Source organism: Papio anubis, chromosome 18 (genome assembly GCF_008728515.1).
Source record: "Papio anubis isolate 15944 chromosome 18, Panubis1.0, whole genome shotgun sequence".
In the NCBI taxonomy this organism is placed as follows: Eukaryota; Metazoa; Chordata; class Mammalia; order Primates; family Cercopithecidae; genus Papio; species Papio anubis.
In genome coordinates, this window is record NC_044993.1 from 63,096,389 (window position 1) to 63,119,463 (window position 23,075).

A 23,075-nucleotide genomic window follows, 5' to 3' on the forward strand; every position below is an offset into this window, starting at 1 on the left:
CCTTGAGGTGGTCACTTTCCCTTTTCATGCCTGTATTTCCTCATCTGGAATTGAGGGAGGGGGCAAAGTCACCTCTGACTTCTCCCCCTCAAACACTTTCCCCTAGCAACTTACATCTGCACCCAGCAACACTGGCAGACCTGTCATCTCTCTCTGGGTTCAGAGCAAACCATACATTTCAGGGGAGTCTGAGAAAAGGGGTACCTTTTCTCTGTTTCTCTGGAATGGCAGGACCAACTGAGACCGCACTCTAAATTAAGATGCTTTCCCAGCCCTTTTACCTTGGGACTCTGACAGGTACGACCCAGCCGGGTGTGGAGCCAGGCAACGCATGGTGTAGGAATTCCAGCCAGGCAGCAGCTCCTGGAGTCTGGCAGCCCCTCCTCGTGCCCTCAGCTTCCCCAAAGATGCCTTCGGATGCCCAGCTCAGAAGCACACAGCCTCATCACTAGCCAGTCACTAGTCGGGAGCCCGCCAAGCTAAGCCAACATGCAAAGAAACAACTGAGGGACCGTCAAAAAACTCTCCCTGCAAGGTGGCCCCAAGCCGTCAGATTTCTGTTTCTGAACACCGTCTAATTTTCCCACACTCCCTTAAACCCTTTAACCACCCAACAACAGCAATGCCAATAAAATTGAGCTCCTATGATAATATTCAGTTCCTACAAACTACTGGGCAGTGTGCTAGGTCCCTCGTCATTACCCTATCATATGGGCTTTCCCACAGGTCCATTTTACACTCCAGGAAAAGTGACTCAGAGAATATAAACAATTTCTTCAGGGGCACACCCTTCGCAGCCAACGGTGGAGCTGCCATGCTGCCTTCAGAGCCAGTGCTAGGTGTCTGCGCTGTGGTCTTCCCCCCATCTGTCCCCTTGTCCCCTGCCCCTTTTCTAACAACACCATTTTAAAACTGGGGGAATGGCAGCATCCGCCAGCTCTCACCAGCTGCCAAGGGCTCAACAGCTACACCTCAAGGCTGACTCTAGTTTTGGTTTCCCTGCTTCTCTGGGGATGGAGTAGAGTCTGGCAGAGGTCCCGTTTTGCAGAAGCAGTGCTCAGTATTTACCCAAAGGGATGAGAAAGGATCTTGCTGTGGGCAGAGCCAGGCCAGCATGCTGAGAGTTAATGACACACTGCCCGAAAGTCTGACTTCTAGAACCTTCCGGTGCTGATACAGGATTCACAGTCCAGACACCTGGCTGACCTGAAGGTTCCCTCCGGTGGAAGCAAATAGACAACTCTTTCACATCTTCCAATGGCCTGACCCAGCAGGACACAGACTCATGTTCTCATCCTCATCCCCGCCCCCAATTCAGAATAGTTTCTCTGTTTATCTAGAATGGCAAGACCAGCTGAGACCGCACTCTAAATTAAGATGCTTTCCCGGCCCTTTTACCTTGGGACTCTGGATGGCAATGACCCAGCCGGGTGTGGAGCCAGGCAACGCATGGTGTAGGAATTCCAGCCAGGCAGCAGCTCCTGGAGTCTGGCAGCCCCTCCTCGTGCCCTCAGCTTCCCCAAAGATGCCTTCGGATGCCCAGCTCAGAGGCACACAGCCTCATCACTAGCCACTCACAGGTTGGGAGCCCGCCAAGCTAAGCCAACATGCAAAGAAACAAGTGAGGGACTGTCAAAAAACTCTCCCTGCAAGGTGGCCCCAAGCCGTCAGATTTCTGTTTCTGAACACCCTCTAACTTTCCCACGCTCCCTTAAGCCCTCCCCACGCGTCTGAAATTAATTTCAATTCCTTGTTGTGGATTGCATTTGGTGAAGACAGAAAGTTACACAGAAAGTCTGTTGGGGGAACCTTCAACACTCTGACATTCAGAAATGATGATTACAATGGAACCACGCTGGTGCCAGCTGCCAATATGTGCCATCCTCTGCAGGATGGGGCCAGTATCATAGCCGCCCCAAATGCCTCAAGACAAGCTGACAGCCTCTGTTGGGGACTTCTTAGATGCCGTTCCCCTCTACCATGCCCACCCCCACACGAAATTGCCCTGAATTTCCCTGGAGATCATAAGTGGCCCACCTGTCATTTTCATCCCTAGATATTGGACTAAAACATAAGTTATGCCTAAAAGAGTGTTGACCCAAATATAGTACCCTTGTAACCAGATGGTTTGGGATGACCCACCGATGTGATGCTAAATAATACTGACTCCCACAGGGAGAAAGGTAGTGTCTTTTCCAGTATCTGCACATCCTCCCGATGGCATCAAGGGGGAAGTCTCAGTTTGGTGCTAACATGTCTTTAACACCTCTTCTAATGTACGATCACTTCATTTTATAGAAAGCAGCCCTCTAGCCTCAGAGCCTTCTACAGTCAACGGTATCTTTTTAGAATCGAACATCACTCTGCTTTCTTGTTTCATGGTTACCTCCTGTTTTTGCCATTTCTTTTTCCTTTATAATGGAATGTAAAGTTTTATTTGAAAATAAAGTAGATGTCTGGGCCAGGTGGCTTGTACCTGTAATTCCAACATTTTGGGAGGCCAAAGCAGGAGGCTTGCTTGAAGCCAGGAGTTGGAGGCCAGCCTGGGCAACATAGTGAGACCCTGTGTCTACAAATTATCATTATTATTATTATTTTTTAGACAGAGTTTCAATCTTGTTGCCAGGCTAGAGTCCAATGGCACGATCTTGGCTCACTGCAACCTCTGCCTCCCGGGTTCAAGTGATTCTCCTGCCTCAACCTCCTGATTAGCTGGGATTAGAGGCACTCACCACTACATTCGACTAACTTTTCTACAAATATTTTTTTAAAAATTAGCCAGGTATGATGGTGCACACCTGTAATCTCAGCTACTCTGGAGGCTGAGGTGGGAAGATCGAGTGTGCCCAGGAGTTCGAGGCTGCAGTGAGCTATGATCATGCCACACACTCTAGCCTGGGCAACAGAGTGAGATCCTGTCTCTCTTAAATAAAAGAAAAGAAGGGTGAATAGAAAAGGTGAGTGGTTAAAAAAATAACCTGTCATAAATAATAGTAAGGTGTTATGCAGAAAACACAAAAATGAGGAAGGTGGTACTGAAATGAAGGTTTGGAAGCAATGACTTGCGTGCCTCATGCATTTTTGCTGAAAGAGCACTGGACGGGGAACTTACTAGCAGGTGTGCGACCTTGGCCTCTTTACTTCCTCTCTGTGGTCCTCAGTTTCCCCACGTGTGAAATGAGAATGATGCCCTTCTTTGTAAGGTGATTACTTTGAAGGCTTCACTGTTTTCAGTCCTGGGGTGAGGAGGGGGGGCAGAAATTGCCGGACAAATAAGAAGTGCTAAGAGTCAATTTGAAACAGCCTTGCTTGGTGGGGCTAACAAATGGACATGGTGAATGTCAGAAATTCTAAGAAGGGCCAGGCGTGGTGGCTCATACCTGTAATCCACTTTGGGAGGCTGAGGCGGGCAGATCATTTGATGTCAGGAGTTCAAGACCAGCCTGGCCAACATGGCAAAACCCTATCTCTACTAAAAGTACAAAAATTAGCCTGGGCATGATGGTGTGTGTGCTACTCGGGAGGCTGAACGATGAGAATCACATGCACCCAGGAGGCAGAGGTTGCAGTGAGCTTAGATTGTGCCACTGCACTCAAGCCTGGGTGACAGAGAGAGACTCAGTTTCAAGAAAGAAAGAAAGAAAGAAAGAAAGAAAGAAAGAAAGAAAGAAAGAAAGAAAGAAAGAAAGAAAGAAAGAAAGAAAGAAGCAAAGGAAGGAAGGAAGAAGCAAAGGAAGGAAGGAAGGGAGAAAAAGAGAGAGAGAGAGAGAGAGAGAGAAAGAAATTCTAAGAAGTCTCATTATCCTACGACCTGGTGCCATGGGAGAAGTACCTCTGACTGCTCAGCCGTCTTGAGGTCCCATATGGGGGTCCCTTTCTGTTCTCAGAGATAGCTGGCTCTGATGTCCCCCCATCCCGTCCTCAGACGGATGGCCAAGGCAGCTTTGGAACTTAGAATGGGCCAGCCACAACTACCAACTCTCACCTGGATGACTGCAGCTGCCTGGTATATCTTCCCTGTACCAGAGGTTCATTTCAGTACCACCTTCCTCATACATCTTCCTTGACTCCTCCAGACCCGGGTCTTTTCCACAAGACCTGAACCTGACGATGCCTGTGTCAGTGTAGGTCTCTGAGCAGAGCAAGGGACACCCGTCAACCGGTGTGTTTGGCTGATGGCAGAGGATGCACTTTGGCACCCAGAGGCACCAGGGTAGAGAGGCTAGAGATGAGTGGCAGTGGTACCCAGCCAGGAGCTGAGCTGAATTTCAGCAGAGGCAGGTGAAGGTTCAGGGATGGAGAGGGAACAGGCAGGAAGGCTCAGAGGCAGAATGACAACCTCTGGCACTGAGTGAATGGGGGTAAAGAGCAGTAGGAGGAGTGAAGCCCACCGCAGGCTTCTCTGCTGAAACACCTGCCTCCTTGCTGCTGCCTCTTAAAGACTCCTGCAGGGTGGATGCGGCGACTCACACCTGTAATCTCAGCACTTTAGGAGACTGAGGTGGATGGATCACTTGAGGTCAGGAATTCGACACCAGCCTGGCCAACATGGTGAAACCCTGTCTCTACTAAAAATAGAAAAATTATCCAGGAGTGGTGGTTCATGCCTGTAATCCCAGCTACTCAGGAGGCTGAGGCAGGAGAATTGCTTGAACCCAGGAGATGGAGGTTGCAGTGAGCTGAGATCACACCATTGCACTCCAGCCTGGGCAACAGAGTGAGACTCCATCTCAAACAACATCATCATCATCAACAACAACAACAACAACAAACTCCTGCAGAGGTGATGAGGATTCCCCGAGCCCAGGTCTGCTTGGGACAAAGTCAGTTCTGTCCTGAGAGGGGACCCCTGTCAGGAGAGGTGCTGCTGAAGCCAGTCTTGCCCTAAGGATCTGAATTTATTTGTCTTGAGCCAGAATCTAGCATGGCAGCAACCACTAGCACCCATACTGGGGTCCCCTGCTAAGTCCCAGGGAGAGATGGGGAGGACCTTGGTCTTCCAAGTAAAGAACAGTGTTCTGTAAAAATTGCCGGTCCTTGCTGCAGTTTCCCAAAACAGATTTCGCTCAATCCTACCTTCGCACCTTGGTTCCCTGCAAGCCAGGGGAGAATGCTGGGAGCTTGCTCCCTCCCGGCGCTGCTCTCCTGCCTTCTCCCTTTTGGCCTATATTTTAGCCATCCTGCAAAGCTCAAGTTCCCAACTTCATTTTGCCACCAGCTAACTATAATTTTTTGCTTTGCTAGGTTTTACAAAACTTGCTGCAACATTGTTTGGCAATAAAACTTCAACTTTCAAGTTCATAAGCATCATCCCTGCTACCTCCGATTAGATCATAAATCTGTTAATGTCTAGGGCCAGGTCTTTAATTTTCTACGGTCACCCCAATGCCTACGTAGAACTGAGCATTTGAAAGACACATCATCAGGCTGGGTGCACACTGCACTTTGGGAGGCTAAGGCAGGCATGTCACTTGAGCCCAGAAGTTTGAGACCAGCCATGTGCAACACAGCGAGACCTCATCTCTACAACAAATAAAAAAATTAGCCTGGCAGAGTGGTGCATGCCTGTAGTCCCAGCTACTTGGGAGGCTGAGATGGGAGGACGACTTGAGCCCAGAAGGTTGAGGCTGTAGTGAGCTGTGATTGCACCACTGTGCTCCAGCCTTGGCGACAGAGCAAGACCCTGTCTCAAAAAAAATAAAATAGGCTGGGGGCGGTGGCTAATGCCTATAATCCCAGCACTTTGGGAGGCCGAGGCGGGTGGATCACAAGGTCAGGAGATCGAGACCATCCTGGCTAACACGGTGAAAACCCGTCTCCACTAAAAATACAAAAAAGTAGCTGGGTGTGGTGGCAGATGCCTGTAGTCCCAGCTACTTTGGGAGGCTAAGGCCAGAGAATGGCGTGAACCTGGGAGGTGGAGCTTGCAGTGAGCTGAGATCATGCCACTGCACTCCAGCCTGGGCAACAGAGGGAGACTCCCTCTCAAAAAAAAAATAAAAATAAAATTAAAAATAAAAATAATAAAATAAAAGACACACTATTCCAAGACCATTTGAAGGAATGAATGGAGTTTTAGATTTGAATGATCAAGGCAGCCTCCAGTTCCAAATGGATGAAGATTCCTCCCCTACTAGACTGAAAGTGCTTCTTCATCTCATGCTTTTTGGTGAAAGAGCACTGGATGGGGAGTCCACCATAATTTCTAGCAGGTGCTAAATAAATGATTCAGGAGAAGGAAAGAAAGGAGGCGAGAAAGGCAAGAAAAGAGATCGGTGAACAGGGAGACAGGTGAGTAGAATACAACTGCTATGTATCCAAATTAGGGAGGAACATGGGAGAGCATATGAGAACCTGGACCTACTGATGGATTGTTGTATAGTGGGCTTAGTTGGTAGGAAGGTAGGACAATACTTTGACATGTAAATATATGGGAAATATATGGGTGATTAGGTAGGTACAGAAATTGATTAACTGATAAGTAGACATGAGTAAATAAGTATATAAGTATGTAGGTAGTAGATGTAAATAGATAAATTGAGAAGTAGATTACCACCATAAGACAGGGCAAGAGGCTGGGCACAGTGGCTCATGCCTGTAATCCTAGGATTTTGGGAAACTGAGATGGGTGGATTGCTTAAGGTCAGGAGTTTCAGACCAGCCTGGACAACATGATGAAACCCTGTCTCTACTAAAAATACAAAAATCAGCTGGGCATGGTGGCAGGTGCCTGTGATCCTAGCCATTCAGGAGGCTGAGGTAGAAGAATTGCTTGAATCTGGGAGGCAGAGGTTACAATAAGCTGAGACCATGCCACTGCCCTCCAGCCTGGGCTACAAAGCAAGACCCTGTCCCCCAGCCAAAAAATAATAATAATAATAATAATAATAAATTTAAAAAAAAGACAGGGTGAGAATAATGATAATAACAATAATAAAAAGAAATAGATATGAGAAGGTAAGTAGACAGATCAGGAAAGTCGGAGGGCAGGCAGGTAGGTGGATGGGAGAGTAGACAGTAAGGAACGCAGGTGAACTGTTCAAGGTCATAGCAACAGAGAACAGAAACCGTCCCTGGTTGAAGAAGTGCCAGGCTTAGGGGCGAGCTGTGTTTGGAACAGTCTGGCCTGGGAAAACCCATGGGGAAATGCCAACTTCCGGATGCAGGTGTGTCTCCTTCTGTGGTTCCTGGGGTAGAGGGCCAGAGAAGCAGTCCAAGGTGAAAGGCATGAGTTCCTTACCAACACATCCCCTTTCCTGAGGCAAAGGAGGTTCCCAGGATCAGAACAGGGGCTGGTTCTCAGGAAAGGAAGCCCAAAAAGAGGGAAGGCACAGCCTCTATCCTCTCTGGTATGTCACAGCTCTGGTTTCTCACATCCAAAGGATCAGATGGGGAAGGAAGCTGGAGGAAGGGAGCTTACCGATGTGTGGAGTGTTCCTACCTTTCCAATAAATCAGGCAACTTCCCAGAGGGAGGCTTTGTTCTATTCTTCCTAGAACTGAGACCTCATGGGCGAAAATACCACACAATGAAAACAGAACAACAAAAACAACCAACAAAGCAGAGTCAAAGGAATCAATAAAATCTAAGACCCTGGCAGGGGTGCCCTACAGCCTCTGAGAAAGTGTGCGGAATGGGCCCCTTCATGCTGTGCCTTCCATGGTCAAACCTAAGGCCAGCTGAGGCTGCCCACACTTAGAGTCATCTTTCCACCATTCACTTTGGGCTTGTGGTTGCCTCAGACGCCAGCCTCGAGGCTGAGTCAGAACCAGCTTCCTCTTGCAGGAAATGCATGGGTCTTACACTGAATGATGTCCCTGAGCCCTTAGATCAGTGACTCTAAATGCTATTATCATCTCCACTTTATAGATGGGGAAACTGAGGCAGGGTGCCTGGGAAGTGCTCAGAGTCATACCTCTCGGAATTGGGAAGGCAGGACAGGCACTCAGGCTGTCTGAGGACACGGCCCATGTGCCAATTCGATGCCTCAACCCAAGGGCAAGGGCCACATTGATTAATTTCTCAAATATGCACAGTACCCAAGCATTCAGCACTGCGTTTTGCACAGAGTAGGTGTCTAGATATTGTTTGGGGCCCCCAGTGAGACTGCAGTAATTATTTTTCTCGGTGCTTCAAACCCCTGGTTTATCTTCTTCCTGTTCAATTCTCCTTGCTGTTATCCTCCTTATAGTGGTCTGATGTTTATACAGTGTGACCTAATGCCAAGCACTGCCTTGGAAGGTTTCTACCTACCATCTCATTTAACCCTCACTAGAGCCCTAGGAGATTCATATCATTGCTCCCATTTCAGAGATGAAGAAACTGAGATTCCGAGTGGTCTAGTCATGTGGCTAAGGTCACATGGTGCATAAAGAACAGAGGATGGCCTCAGACCCAGAGTTGTCCAGCTGTCCAGCTGTCCAGCCTCCAGCCTGGTTCTTTTTCCATCATCACCCATCCTAGCTCCCCCTTCTTTGGCTTCTGACAGGTGTTGTCCCGATGTTGTCACCCACTGTTGACCAGGGACTGCCTGAATGTTTGCTTTAACTTCCTATTGAGGCACCTGAGTTCCTCCAGGGCAAGGACCTTGACTCTTGGGACTCACTGGAGCTTTCCTGGGGCTGGATGCACAGAGGTTGCTCTGTGTAGCATAGAGCGAAACCCCTAAGCTCCCATCTCCAGAATTGAGCTTTCTGCACAATTGCAACTAAGGCACTGCAATATCTGAAGGTGCCTTCTGAATCATCAATTTCACTTTGAAGATTGCCGACCTATTTAGGGTAGATTTACGGTAGCCCCTTGGGTTGTTTAGGAGAGGAAGCCAAAACAGTACTTTTTTTGCAGAAAGTACAGCAATTGGCCAGGACTCATGAGACCCCATAGTCTCCCTCTTCAGAACATGACCAGAGGCAAATCACTTAACTTCTCTGTGCCTCAGTTTACTCGTTAGTAAAGGAGGAATAATGGTATTACATGAACTATCCATTCATCCGTCCACTCACCCAACCACCCATCCATCCACTCAATATTCAACAAACATATATTGCATACCTACCGTGTGCTCAGACTCTGTGCTAGGTATTTGGGACATATTGTGATCAAAACATAGATCCATGTCCACGTGGAGTTTATTTTCCAGTGGGAGGGTCAAACAATAAACAACACACACACAATACAAAAGTAAGATATACAGAAGGTGGGGGACCAGGCGCAGTGGCTCACGCCTGTAATCCCAGTATTTTGTGGGGTGGACAGATCACTTGAGGTCAGGAGTTCAAGACCAGCCTGGCCAACGTGGTGAAACACTGTCTCTAAAAATACAAAAATTAGCCTGGCATAGTGGCTTACACCTGGAATCCCAGCTGTTTGGGAGGCTAAGGCATGAGAACTGCTTGAACCCAGGAGGTGGAGGTTGCAGTGAGCTGAGATCTCACCACTGCACTCCAGCCTGGGCGATAGAGTGAGACTCTGTATCAAAAAAAAAAAAAAAGTGGGGAAAAAAATCAATCTGGGGAGACAGCTCAGAGTGTGGAGGGAGGAGCTGCAATTCTAAATGGTTTGGTCAGGGTAGGCCTCGTTGATAAGCTGCAAAGAGTAGAAGGAATTTAGGAGGTTGACCAAGAGAATGCTCGGAGAAGAGTGCTCCAGGCAGAGGGAATGGCATGTGCAAAGGTTCTGAGGCAGACAGTGTGCTGAGCATGTCCGAGGAACAGCAAGGGTGCCAACGTGGCTGGAGTAGATGAACGAGGCAGACAGGAGTAGGGGATGAACAGCAGGGAGGTGATGAGGTGGGAAATTGTCCAGATTGTGGGTCGTTGTCCAGATTTAGCTTTTTCTCTGAGTGACGTGGGAGCCAGTGGAGCGTTTAGCACAGCAGAGGGCCAAGGTCGTTACAGAGTGGTTCGGAGGGAGGGTCACAAAATCCCCACATGGATGATTTCCTTTTCTGAACCCCCATAAAAATGAGTCAGTGCCCTTTGTTTACAAACCGTGCAATTCTCTTGCCCTGTCCTCTTTCCTCCCCTCTGAGAGCTGTCCAGCAGCAGCACACCTGCCCACTGTAGAGGGTCAGGCCTGGCAGCCCTGGAGGGAAGCTGGCTGCAGGGCAGAAAGAGAAAGCAGGAAAAAAGCAATTTGCCCTATACCCCTCTCAGCTCCCCGAAGACCACACTGGGCCCTGAGTGCAGTTCCACTTTCTGGAGTCACGTGAGATCAGAAATAAAAATATTACCTCCCGAGGGAGGAAACACAGTTAAATAACAGGAACCAGCACTCTCGGAAGGAGGGGGTGGGAGGGGCTGGAGTGTCCGGCAGCAGCCTGTGAAGGCACATGTGGCTGGGGCGGGAGGGGCTGCAGCCAGGGAGAGAGAAGGTTCTGGCTTCTCCCCCAGTTGGCATCTGTGCCGCCATCGAGACCACACTGGCTGTCTGAACCCCTGTTGAGAAGCCAAGGGAGAATGTTTGAGTGGTAAAGATGCCCCCTTGCCTAGTAGTCTGTTAGGAGGAAGAGAATGAAAGATGAGGCCAAGAGACGATGGAAACCACTTGGGTGAGAATTTGACCACACAAAGAGCCAACCCCGTAGAAATGTATGTCTTGGCAAGAAAGTTGGTAAACAGCATTGATCTGGTGCCCAAGATAAGGCTGCCAAATGCATTTGATGCCCTGAAGGTTAAGTTGAAGATCAAAGTTTGTCTGTCTTCAAATCTAGCCTTCACCACTTCCCACCTGGGGGACCTGGGCAAGTTGTGTGACCACTGGGTAGAGTCTGTTTTCTTCTCTAAGTGTTAAATACGGATGACGATCAAAGGGCTCAAGGTCAAGGGAGAAATAAGTAAGAGGGTTCTAGATTGTGGTTAGGAAGTTTCTGGCACGCTAAATACTCAATAAATGTCAATCAGTGTTATTCTCTCAAGACTTGCATTTCAGAAGGAGATAGAACAAACATCGTCTTTAGAAAGTTATGACCAGGTCGGATGCGGTGGCTTACGCCTGTAAGCCCAGCACTTTGGGAGGCCAAGGTGGGAGGATCACTTGAGCTCAGGGGTTTGCGGGCAGCCCGGTCAACACAGTGAGACCTCATGTCTACAAAAAGTAATTTTAAAAAAGTATCCAGGCATAGTGGTGCCTGCCTGTGGTCCCAGCTAGTTGGGAGGCTGAGGTGGGAGGATCACTTCAGCACCGCAAGTTGAGGCTGCAGTGAGCTGTGATCGTGCCATTACACTCCAGCCTGGGAAACCAAACAGACTCTGTCTCAAAAAAAGAAAGAAAGTTGTGACATTGCAATGGAGGGAGGACTTCTTTGTAACTGGGTAGGAGACGTAAAAAGTTGGAGGAGCCAAGAATGTGAGTGGACAGAGTACAGTGCAGGCTTGTCTTTCCGGTTTAAGATGATTGTGTCACCAACGCTCTTAAAAATAAGGCATTCATTCTCTCTCCCTCTAAGCGAGTTCTTATTCTCTGTTTCTCATCTTTCTTTCCCCCACCTTCTCCCTTTTTCTCTTCCTCCGTCAGTCTCCCCTTTCCTTCCTCTCCCTCCCTTTTCTCCCTGTCTCTGCCTGTCTGTCTGTCTCTTTTTGTCTGTCTTTCTCTCCCTTCCTTTCTCGCTCTCCCTCTGTCTCTCAGTTTCTGTCTGTGTGTGTCACACAGACACACACATGCACACATAAGCAAATGCATGCAAACGCACACATGCTCAAGCACACACATACTCACAAGGTGAGCTCTGCTTTCAGCTCTTTCTCTGGCTTCTCCTTTCTCTGCATCCCATTTCTCTATTTTTTTTTAGATGGAGTCTCCCTCTGTTGCCGAGACTGGAGTGCAGTAGCACAATCTTGCCTCATTGCAACCTCTGCCTTCCGAGTTCAAGCAATTCTCCTGCCTCAGCCTCCTGAGTAGCTGGGACTACAGGCACCCACCAGGATGTCTGACTGATTTTTGTATTTTTTAGTAGAGACAGGGTTTTGCTATGTTGGCCAGGCTGATGTTGAACTGATCTCAGGTGATCCACTTGCCTTGGCCTCCCAAAGTGCTGGGATTACAGGCACGAGCCACTGCGCCCGGCCCCATTTCTCTCTTTTTGATTCACACTGATTGTGCCTGCATCCATCTTCCCCACTAGACTGCGGGCCCCTTGAAGGCAGGAGCTGATCTATCCATCCATGCCCCGTTAATGTTGGTGTATCATCAGGGCTCAGTGAGTGAACCCAAGCAGGCATTTGGCTGCATGCCCCTGGGATGGTTCCTTCCAGCAGAGTGGGAAGCAGCAGCGTACACTCCAGCACACCCAGCAACAGCGACAGTACTCCAAGTTTTCACTGCTCCTGCCAGCTCACCAGACACCAGTCTGCCTTCCCGTTGACTTCCCTTTCAGAGAGGAGGGAAAATCCTTGAGCTGCCTACAGTCTGTCATTGCTCTTTGATTAAAAGTGATGCCAACTTACCATCATGGTCACTGTGGCCGGGGCCCCTCTCAGCTGCTGGGGGCTGCAGCCCACTCTGGGCCCACCCCAGGAGGGCCAAGTCCAGGTCTCCTTTCTCTAGTAGGGTCAAAGAGATCTTCCTGGCCAGAGCCTCACTATCGGGCTCATGGAGCAGGGTGCAGTGGTATTCCCTGGAGAGGAGCTCCTCCTTCAGCAGGCTGTCCAAGAGGGCCTGCACCTGGCTGGGCTGATGGCTGGAGAGCAGTATTCGCACCTGAGTCAGGATGGCCTGGAAGTTGTTCATGGCAGCCCTTGGAGTCAGGGCAGCTGCCCTGGCCAGTGCCTGGGATCTCCGCTCACCCGGCGTGCAGCATCCAAAACATGAAGTGAAAACCAGGACGAGGGAACCTCTGCAATTTATTACAGTTTATTTCTACTTAGGAAGATTTCCTCTTTTGCGTTGTAGGCTGGGGTTCCTGAAAAACGGATGGATATTGGCTTTTGGGTTGATTCAGACTCCACAGGTATTCTCTGGGTCCTACCCAGGTGCATGTGCCAGAGAAGCCCACAGTCTTCTGTTGGAGCCAATCTCGTATTGCTAAGAGGAAGGCAACATGCCTCTGTAGAGGACCTATAGGGTAATAGGTCTTTTCAGATGTTTTATCATAGCAAGAAGGCATTGTCGTATAGAGGTTAAGCAAATAGGCTTGGAGCTAATCTGCCTATGTTCAAGTCCCAGATCTGCTCCTTGACGATTATGTGACTTTGGGCGTGTTAAGTAGCATTTTTTTTTTTTTTTTGGCAGGGTCTTGCTCTGTTGCCCAGGCTGGTGTGCAGTGGCGTGATCATACTCACTGCAGCCTCAAGTTCCCAGGCTCAAATGAACCTCCCATCTCTGTTTCCTGAGTAGCTGGGGCTACAGACTCACACCATCATGCCCCGCTAATTTTTTATTTTTTGTTTTTAACAGAGACAGGGTCTCACTCTGTTTCCTAAGCTGGTTTTGAATTCCTGGGCTCAAGTGATCCTCTTGCCTCAGCCTCCCAAAGTGCTGGGATTACAGGTGTGAGCCACCAGCCTGTCTTAATTAGCATTTTTAGTCTCTGTTAACAGTACTTACATTATAGGGTTGTTGGGAAGATTAAATGAGATAACATAAATAGAGTTCCTAGTGCATTATCTACAACATGATAATAATACAATAAATACAAGCCATCATTATCATTATTAGTGACTAATCATGCAAACTACTATCACCTTGAGTTTAACCTCACAAAACCTCAGTCTCCTCATCTGCCAAATTTCCCAATAAAAGCAATCCAAGCTCATATACATTTAAGGGGCTTAAATTAAGTGGACCTAGTAAGCACTTAACGAATACTGACTATTTGTTAAGACTATCCCCAACTTACTAATGCACAAAACTGAGGATTTGCATAGAAGCCAGTCTGGTTTATGATTCTAAAAATCCCCAACCCAGTTTTAAAGAACCCATAGGCGAGTGTTCTCCTGCCCATTCTGTAACATGCCGTGACTTTGTTTCCTTCCAGACTCAGGACTACCATCTCTCAGATGGGGCCATTTGCATTATTCACTTAAATGAGACAAAGGATTTCCATTTCCAATATGGCTGACCAGCTCCCATATGATCACTACCACAGGTAACAACTATAAACTCTGGGGAGAATATAAAAAACAACTATCTGAAGGCACTGGAGAGTGACAGGCCAGGCAGATACCGGAAGGGAGTCAGCACACGGAAAATGAGAATATCACCAGTGAATTTCCTAGTTCATGAGTTTAGTCTGAAGGCAAATTTCAATCAGTGCTGTGCAGGGCAGTTAAGACTCTTATTTTAAAAAGAGGGGGGAAAAAAAAAAGGCTGGGCATTGTGGCTCACACCTATAATCCCAGGACTTTGGGAGGCCGAGAAGGGAGGATTGTTTGAGCCGAGGGGTTTGAGACCAGCCTGGGTAACATGGAGAAACCCCATCTCTGCTAAAATTACAAGAGTTAGCTGGGTGTGGTGGCTCATGCCTGTGGTCCCAGCTACTTGGAAGTCTGAGGTGGGAGGATCACTTGAGCCTGGAGAGGTTGAGGTTGCAGTGGGCTGTGATAGTGCCACTATGCTTTACTCTGGGCCACAGAGTGAGACTATCTCAAAAAAAAAAAAAAAAAAAGGGAAAGGTTTACTACCCTTTACAATCAGAGGATAGAATTTGGGGCAAAAATAGCTACTGGAAAGTAGAAATCCCAGACAGAGAGGGAGAAAAGAGTAGCCCCAAATTCTGTGTATAACTGCCCAAATATCTGGCTGGCCTCTGGACCACATATGTATTGATAGGTCAGACTCCAAGCAGCTCAGCTAAGGCTGAGCTAAATTTTGAGCTGCAATAGGTGTAGGGGTAGGAGATTTTGCATTTGATTCCAGCCAAGTTATATCCCTACTGAAATAAAATCCAAAAATATTAACGCTGTTCAGGTTATAACAGAATCCAGGGTGTTTATGACATATCCCTAATGTCCTGTGTGCAATACAGTATTACTTGACATAGGCCAGGTGCAGTGGCTCATGCCTGTAATCCCAGCACTTTGGGAGGCCAGTGCAGGTGGATCACAAGGTCAGGAGTTCAGGACCAGCCTGACCAACATGGTGAAACCCTGTCTCTACTAAAATTACAGAAATTAGCTGGGGATGGTTGCGGGCACTTGTAATTTCAGTTACTCAGGAGGCGGAGGCAGAGAATTGCTTGAACCCAGGAGGCAGAGGTTGCAGTGAGCCAATATCGAGAGCCACTGTACTCCAGCCTGGGTGACAGAGCAAGACTCTGTCTCAAAAAAATAAATAAATAAATAAAAACAAAATTACTTGACATATAAAGAAACAAGAAACAAGTAACATTTTCAAGAGAAAAAGACAATCAATGAAAATGCCTCAAGATGATGCTGATGTTGAAATTAGCAGACAATGATTTTTAAAGCTATGATTATAACCATGGAGGAAAAAGACATCAAAGATGTAAAGGAAAATACGCTCATCAAAATGAAAAGATAGGAAATTTTAGCATAAAAATAGAAACCATAAGAAATAGAATCTATTTAAAAAATAACCAAATGGAAATTTTCAAAGTGAAGAATACAATGCATGAAGTTTTCAAAGTCACTGGGTAGAATTAACAGCAAAATAGATATGAAACAAGAAAAAGAACTTTAAAATGGTACAGTAGAGGTTATTCAATTTGAAGAACAGAGAGAAAATAATTTTTAAAATGAGCTTCAAGTATTTGTGGCATAATCTCAAAAGGTTCAACTTATACATATATAAAGTCACAGAAAGGGAGAAAGGATGAGACAGAAAAGGTATTTAAAGAAATAATAGCTAATGTGTTCTCAATAAAGATGCTTCTAATGAAGTAACTCAGGAATGGAAAACGAAACATCATATGTTCTCACTTATACATGGGAGATAAACTATGAGGACGCAAAGGCATAAGAATGATATAATGGACTTTGGGGTCTAGGGCGAAGGGTTAGGTGGGTGAGGGATAAAAGACTACACACTGGGTAGAGTGTACACTGCTCAGGTGGTGGGTGCACCAAAATCTCAGAAGTCACCGCTAAGGAACTTATCCATGTAGTTAAAAACCACCTGTTCCCCCCAAAACTATTGAAATTTTAAAAAGTAGAAAATGGGGACAAAAGATGTGACTATGGAAGACTAGTCAAAGAGATACAATGTTACTGGCTTTGGAGATGAAGGAAGGAAGTCACAAGCCAAGGTATGTGTGTAGCTTCTAGAAGCTTGAAAAACCATGGAAATAGCTTCTGTCCTGCAATCTTTGGAAGGGAATCAAATTCACCTTGATTTTAGCCCATTGAGACCCACGTAAGACTTATACAGTAATGTTAAGAAAATAAATTAGTGCTGTTTTAAGTAAAAAAAAAAAAATAGCCAAAGCCTTTTTTTTTTTTTTTTTTAAAGGAATGCAGATTTGAGAAGCTTAGCAAATCTAAGTAGGATAAATGCAAGAAAACCACACCTAGGCACATAATAGCCAAACTGTTGAAAATCAAAGCTAAAAAGAAACTCGTGAAAGCAGCCAGTTCAAAATAACACAGTACATATAGGAGAACACCTGAATGATCACCGACTTCTCATTTGAAACCATGGTGGCTGGAAGACTGTGGAAGAATATCTTAGAAGAGATAAGATTTTAAAATATGTTCATCCTGAGTTCTACATTCAGTGCAAATATCCCTCAAGAATGCAGACAGAAATAGACATTTTCAGATAAAAGAAAGCTAGAAAGATAGGTTGCAGGAGATCTGCATTACAAGATGATGAAACAGCAAACAGTGGGTGCACAGAGCCAGGGATAAGGATCTGTTGTTCTAATCACTTAATAAGTCTGCTTTGATTGTTCCTGTCAATCCAGTGACCACTTGTCATGTGCTTGGTGGAGAAAACCTGGGTGCCAGCCTCCACTTGGCCACTGACTCACTGTGCCATTACTGGCAAGACACTTCCTCTCTCTGGACCACAATGTCGTCACCCATGAAACACATAGGTCGGATTACATGGTCCCCAGGATTTTTCACTTCTGAATTACTACTGTTTCCAGGGAGGTGTTACCTAGTTGCAGAACCCACTGGTCTTGAGCTCAACAATATTCCCCTGCAATTAATCATTGGTGTATTACTTCTCCCATCTTTACTTATTCAGAGCTTCCTGTATGATTTTTTTTTCTCCTCCAAATCACATGCAATCTGTACTAATTATTTACCTAATATTTTGTTTTACTCTGTCTTACTGATTTAATTTCTTTTAAAAGGAAATTTCCTATGTTTATCACAATTGGAAAGACAGCATCCCTTGTGCAAGAATAGTAGGCAACTATAACAACAACAACAAAAAAACAACCCAGGCAGAATGTAAAATGATAATATGAAAGTTTAGATTTCAGTTTGTTCGAGTTTCTGATCCGGGGTACCTGTCTCCCTTTGCGACAAAAGGTAGTTAGCAAGTGTTAGAAAGGTATTAAAGATAGAGTGGCACCAAGGTAAAGCTCTCTTGTATCAACAGATAAGTAAAAATGTTAATGGTGTAGAAAAACGGGAATTCTACTTTGCTGGAGAGTATGTAGAATGGTGTAATTGCTTAGGGTAGTAATTTGGTAATGCCTATAAAATCATTAGATAATACTCAGGATTTCCACCCTTCAGTATATATGCCAGAAAAATTCTTACATGTGGGTATTATGACACACGAAGCAGCTTTATCTGTGCTAGGAAAAAAAAAAAAAAAGAAATAAAAAGAAATAAAAATCACCATAAGAATAGATAGAAATGTCTTTTATAAACATTCTGGAGTACGTACGGCTTTAACCAATTACACTTAATAAACCTAATCAAAGTGTAGGAAGTTGATGTTTGTTAAAAATAAAGTTATTTAAATAAATTACACATTGGGACACTGAGTGAGTTTTAGAGGTTTAATAGTTGAATCTTTTATCATCTTCTCTCCTTCTGTTTCATCATAGTATAGTGTTACATGTAAAAGTGAATCCATAAGCTATGACCTGGGACTGCTACATTTGTAAGAAGAGACCCTTAACACAGGTTGCTAAATGTACAGCATTCAGATATAAGTATTCTAGAATCTTCTCCTCATGAGCTCAGCTGCTAGTATAATCTCCACACCAGTGGTAGCATTGGTCATCTATGATTACCAATCTGTAATTCCTTCCAGAATCATCATAAGTTATTTGCCATCAGGGTTCTCTGTGACTGCTCTTCCACAAAAAACTGGTCATTTTAAAGAAAATACTGTTCATCTTTTTTTTTTTTCTTTATGATTCAGGATATCGCTCTGTTGTCCAGGCTGGAATGCAGTGGTGCAATCATGGTTCATTGTAGCCTCAACCTTCTGAGCTCAAGCGATCCTCCCACCTCAGCCTCTTCCCATGTAGCTGGGAGTGTGCCACCATGCTTGGCTAATTTTAAAATTTTGTGTAGAAATAGGGTCTCACAATGTTGCCCAGGCTGATCTCGAATTCCTGGCTTCAAGCCATTCTCCTGCCTCGGCCTACCAAAGCACTGGGATTACAGGTGACAGCCACCGCACTAAGCCTAGCCATTATTCCTTATAACTTTTTTGTTGTTGTCGGGACGGAGTTTCGCTCTTTTTGCCCAGGCTGGAGTGCAGTGGCACGATCTTGGCTCGCTGCAACCTCCACCTCCTGGGTTCAAGTGATTATCCTGCCTCAGCCTCTGGAGTAGCTGGGATTACAGGCACGTGCCACCATGCCCAGCTAATTTTGTATTTTTAGCAGAGACAGGGTTTCACCATTTTGGCTATGCTGGTCTCAAACTTCTGATCCGCCCGCCTCGGCCTTCCAAAGTACCGGGATTACAGGTGTGAGCCACTGCATCCGGCCGTTATTCTTTATAACTTTTTGTATGTCTAAAGTATCCTATTCAATTGAGTCATATAAAACTGCTGATATTTGTTTTAGATTCATAAAGATTGCTGTTTCATGTGGTATAACCGAATATAATGATGAAGATGATGATGAATTGAGAGGGGACTTTCTTACTAAGTGATTGGTTGTTATTTAACACCTATGGGTGAACCCCTTTTCCCTCAGTTATCTGCCTGCCAGCAGAGTGGCACAGAAACCACACTTTGGGAAACACCAGTTTAGTTACCAATCAAGACCTGGGTCTTGACTCTGAAGACACTAGGGACCCTGGGGATGAGAAGCTTGGGGCCTGAGGCTGAAAGCAGGGGAAAGAGAAGGTGCTGAGGGATCTTTTGAGAAGGGCAGTGAAGCTGGTCACATGTAAAATGCTCAGGCTCTATTTCCCCAGTTCAAGGCTTGGGGCTCTGGTGGTCCTTGAGGTCACCTACCTGTTGGGTGAGGGGTAATTGGCTTCTCTACCTCCTGCTCCTCTAGCTAGAAATCAATGATGATATAATTTTTAAAATTCAGATATCATTTCTTGAGTGAGAATATTGGGGAGTTAGATGCTTTCTGTATATGGTCTTATCATCACCAAAAATAATTCAAGGTAAGCATCAATCATCTTACCCTACGGATGCGGCTAAGGTGTAAGTTACAGAACCTGGGCCAGAACCTGTGTTCCTGGGAGGAACGCTGGGCTGCAGATTTTAAAAAGGAGAAGAGGGCTGGGAACACAGCATCTGCTGGGGTGGCTACTTCCCCCTGAGAGGCAGAGGAGATCAGCTCCCTGGATCCATGGGCGTGTCCAGGCTGGCCCCTGTGGCTGCTGCGTGCCTGCCCACAGACTAGGCTGTTGCGTCTCAGACTGAGTCACCTTGGCCGCTGCTCAGGGATGTGGACTGCTACCTTTGCTTCTTGGTTTTCCCAGCAAGGCATGTGGAGTTCACTCCTGGCTTATGACTGAAAGCAGTAGAGAGGGTGGAGAGACTGGCATGTCGTCTACAGGATGACAGCACGACCCACTGTGGCTCATGTGGGTCAGAGGTAGGAGTCAGGAGACCCGGCCTGAGTACCGTTGGCTTCACCCATCTCCCTCCCTCACCCCATTATTTCCAGCACCATTTTCCCCTCTGCCACTCCCACGTTGCCACCACTACTTCCATAGTCACCATTACTTCCATCACCTCTACCACTCTGCCATCACGACCACCATCATCACCACCACCATCATCACCACCTCTGTCATCGCCACCTCCAACATCACCACCACCACCACCGACGATATTTATTACGACGACATTTATTGAGACATTTTACGACGATATTTAATACGATATTTACGACATTTACCGATATTTTACGCTATTTAATGACGATATTATTTACGATTATCTTATTTATTACGACGATATTTACGACATTTTACGACATTTATTTACGATGATACGATGACATTTATTTATTTACTTTATTACGATGATTACTTACTTTCGACATTTACTTCGACATTACGACATACGCATTTACTCTTTATTATTTATTTAACGATATTATTTACCATTTATTATTCCTACGACATTTTAACGACATTACGATGACATTACGATACGACATTGTGACGATGACATTATTAATACGATATTTAATACGACATTACACGATATTACTTTACTTCATATTATTTATTTACGATACGATGACATTACGGCGAATTATTACGCTTATTTATTATTTTATTTATTTACGGCATTTATTATTTTTACTTACGGCGACATTTATTTATTATTACGATGATTATTACGCATTTATTATTATTTACTTTACTTTATTTACTTTACGACATGACATGACATATTCTACGATATTACGAGAATGACATTACGATTTACATTATTGGCCATTTATTATTGCATTTACGACATTATTACTTTACGATATTTACGACGATTATTAATACGACATTACCATTTACATTACTTACTTTACGACATTACTTACGACATTACTTAATGACATTTACCATAACGATTATTACTTACTTTATTTACTACGACATTGCACCACCATCATCACCACCACCATCATCACCACCACCGTTCCTGCCACCTCTATCATTATTCTTTTTTCAGACAGAGTCTCAATCTGTCACCCAGGCTGGAGTGCAGTGGCATGATCTCAGCTCACTACAACCTCTGCCTCCAGGTTCAAGTGATTCTCCTGCCTCAGCCTCCTGAGTAGCTGGGATTATAGGCATGCACCATCACACTTGGCTAATTTTTGTATTTTTAGTAGAGACAGGGTTTCACCATGTTGGCCAGGCTGGTCTCAAACTCCTGGCCTCATGTGATCCACCTACCTCGACCTCCCAAAGTGCTGCAATTACAGGTGTCAGCCACCGCACCTGGCCATGTGGTTAGTATAAGTGGATTTGAATCCCTGCTTTATTACATATAAGCTTGAACATGCCCTCTTATAGTGCTATGTCTTAGTTTCCTCATCTGGGAAATGATGTTCATCATGTGTTAGACTGGGCCTGGCATGTAGTAGCCATCTAACAAACTCATTCGTTTATTGAATAAATGAATCAACCTCAGTGGGGCACTAACAGAAACAGAGAAAACAATCATGAACAAAAAAAAAAAAAGAAAATTGCTGGTCTTATGCAGCTTACAGTCTTATTAGTTAAAGGTAAATCTGGGCCAGGTGCGGTGTGTCACATATGTAATCCTAACATCTCAGTGATCCGCCTTTCAAAGTCCTGGGATTACAGGCGTGAGCCACCACGCCTGGCCTGCTCTGAAGTTTTAAAAGACATAGACTAAATACTCAATGCAGGCAAATTGCATTTAGTAAGCTAAGATCAAAGTTTCCAGGTCAGAGTGCATTTTATTCTTTCCTTTGAAGTCTTATCAAGAGCACATTCAAGATAAATCTTCTCTTGAATAGATATGCATATATACAAAGATATACACCTATTTTTAACTATTACCTTTCCCATTTTCTCTATTATTTACTTCTGAAACTCCAATTTGTTTTATGTTAGACCTGTCATCTATGTCTTTTAACATATCTCTCATATCTTTCTTCTTCAGAATTAGTGAATCAGAAAATCTACTAATTTACCATTTAATTTGCCTACTAAGTTTTCATTTTTAGTTACATTTTTCATTTCTAGAAGTCTTATTTGTAAAATTTGCTCTGTTTTTTGTTTTTTGGTTTTTTTTTTTTTTTTTTTTTGACAGAGTCTTGTGCTGTTGCCCAGGCTGGAGTGCAGTGGTGAAATCATAGCTCACTGAAGCCTCAACCTCCTGGGCTCAAGCAATTCTCCCACCTCAGCCTCCCAAGTAGCTGGGACTACAGGCATGCACCACCATGTCTGGCTAATTTTTAAAATTTTTCTGTAAACGTGGGGTCTCCCTATGTTGCCCAGGCTGGTCTCAAACTCTTGGGTGGCCTCTCAAAGTGCTAGAATTACAGGCGTGAATCAACGTTTACTGCCCAGTTGTTCTTTATAGTCCCTGTTCCCTGATTTTTTTTAAAGCTTCTCCATTAATCTTTAAATAAATTCACCATCTGGTTTGAGTTGGTATTTGAAAATAAATAAGTAAATAAATAAAATATATTCAGCAGTCTTCTAGTAAATATTAAACAACTGTATCACTGTCTCTTTAAAAAAAAAAAAAAAAGAAGCCCTAATTTAGTGTTTGCCCACCTCCATGGTGTAAATATTCCCACCATGGACAATTTCAGGCTACCAATGTGATATTGCTGAACATGGAGTTGGGAAGAGATACCCACAAACAGGTTTCCTGAGCTATACCAGCTGGGTTAAGCATACCTCTGATTTTACACATTTGTATCTATATTCTGGTATCTGAAGTCTCTGGATTTGTTTGTTTATTCATCTTTTAGAGACTCTGCTGCCCAGGCTGGAGTGCAGTGGTGTGATCACTGCTCAATGAATTCCTCAATTCCAATCCTTGAATTCCTGAGCTCAAGTAATCCTCCTGCCTCAGCCTCCAAAGTAGCTAGGATTATAGCGCGTGCTATCACGCTCAGCTAATTTTTTAACTTTTTTGTAAAGATAGGGCCTCACTATGTTGCCCAGGCTGGTCTTGAACTGCTGGCCTAAAGTGATCCTCCCACCTTGACCTCCCAAAGCGGGAGGGAGCCCCCGGGTCTGGCCTCT

General features: G+C 45.2%; 1 protein-coding gene across 12 annotated transcripts in view; it reads right to left on the reverse strand.

Moving 5' to 3' along the window:
• CIITA (class II major histocompatibility complex transactivator) overlaps positions 1 to 13,138 on the reverse strand; it is a 62,245-nt gene extending 49,107 nt beyond the window's left edge. For 4 of the 12 annotated variants that reach the window (XM_021931748.2, XM_021931749.2, XM_009195977.4 and 1 more), the window contains exon 1: positions 12,444 to 13,131. In XM_021931748.2, coding sequence (XP_021787440.2) covers positions 12,444 to 12,726 — 283 coding nt within the window. In that variant the 5' untranslated portion in view covers positions 12,727 to 13,131. Of the gene's footprint in view, positions 1 to 281; positions 1,373 to 1,398; positions 1,692 to 12,443 lie in introns of those variants that run through there. The other 8 variants (XM_031658482.1, XM_017953175.3, XM_017953176.3 and 5 more) reach the window with 7 other exon arrangements.
• Between the last annotated feature and the right edge of the window lie 9,937 nt (positions 13,139 to 23,075).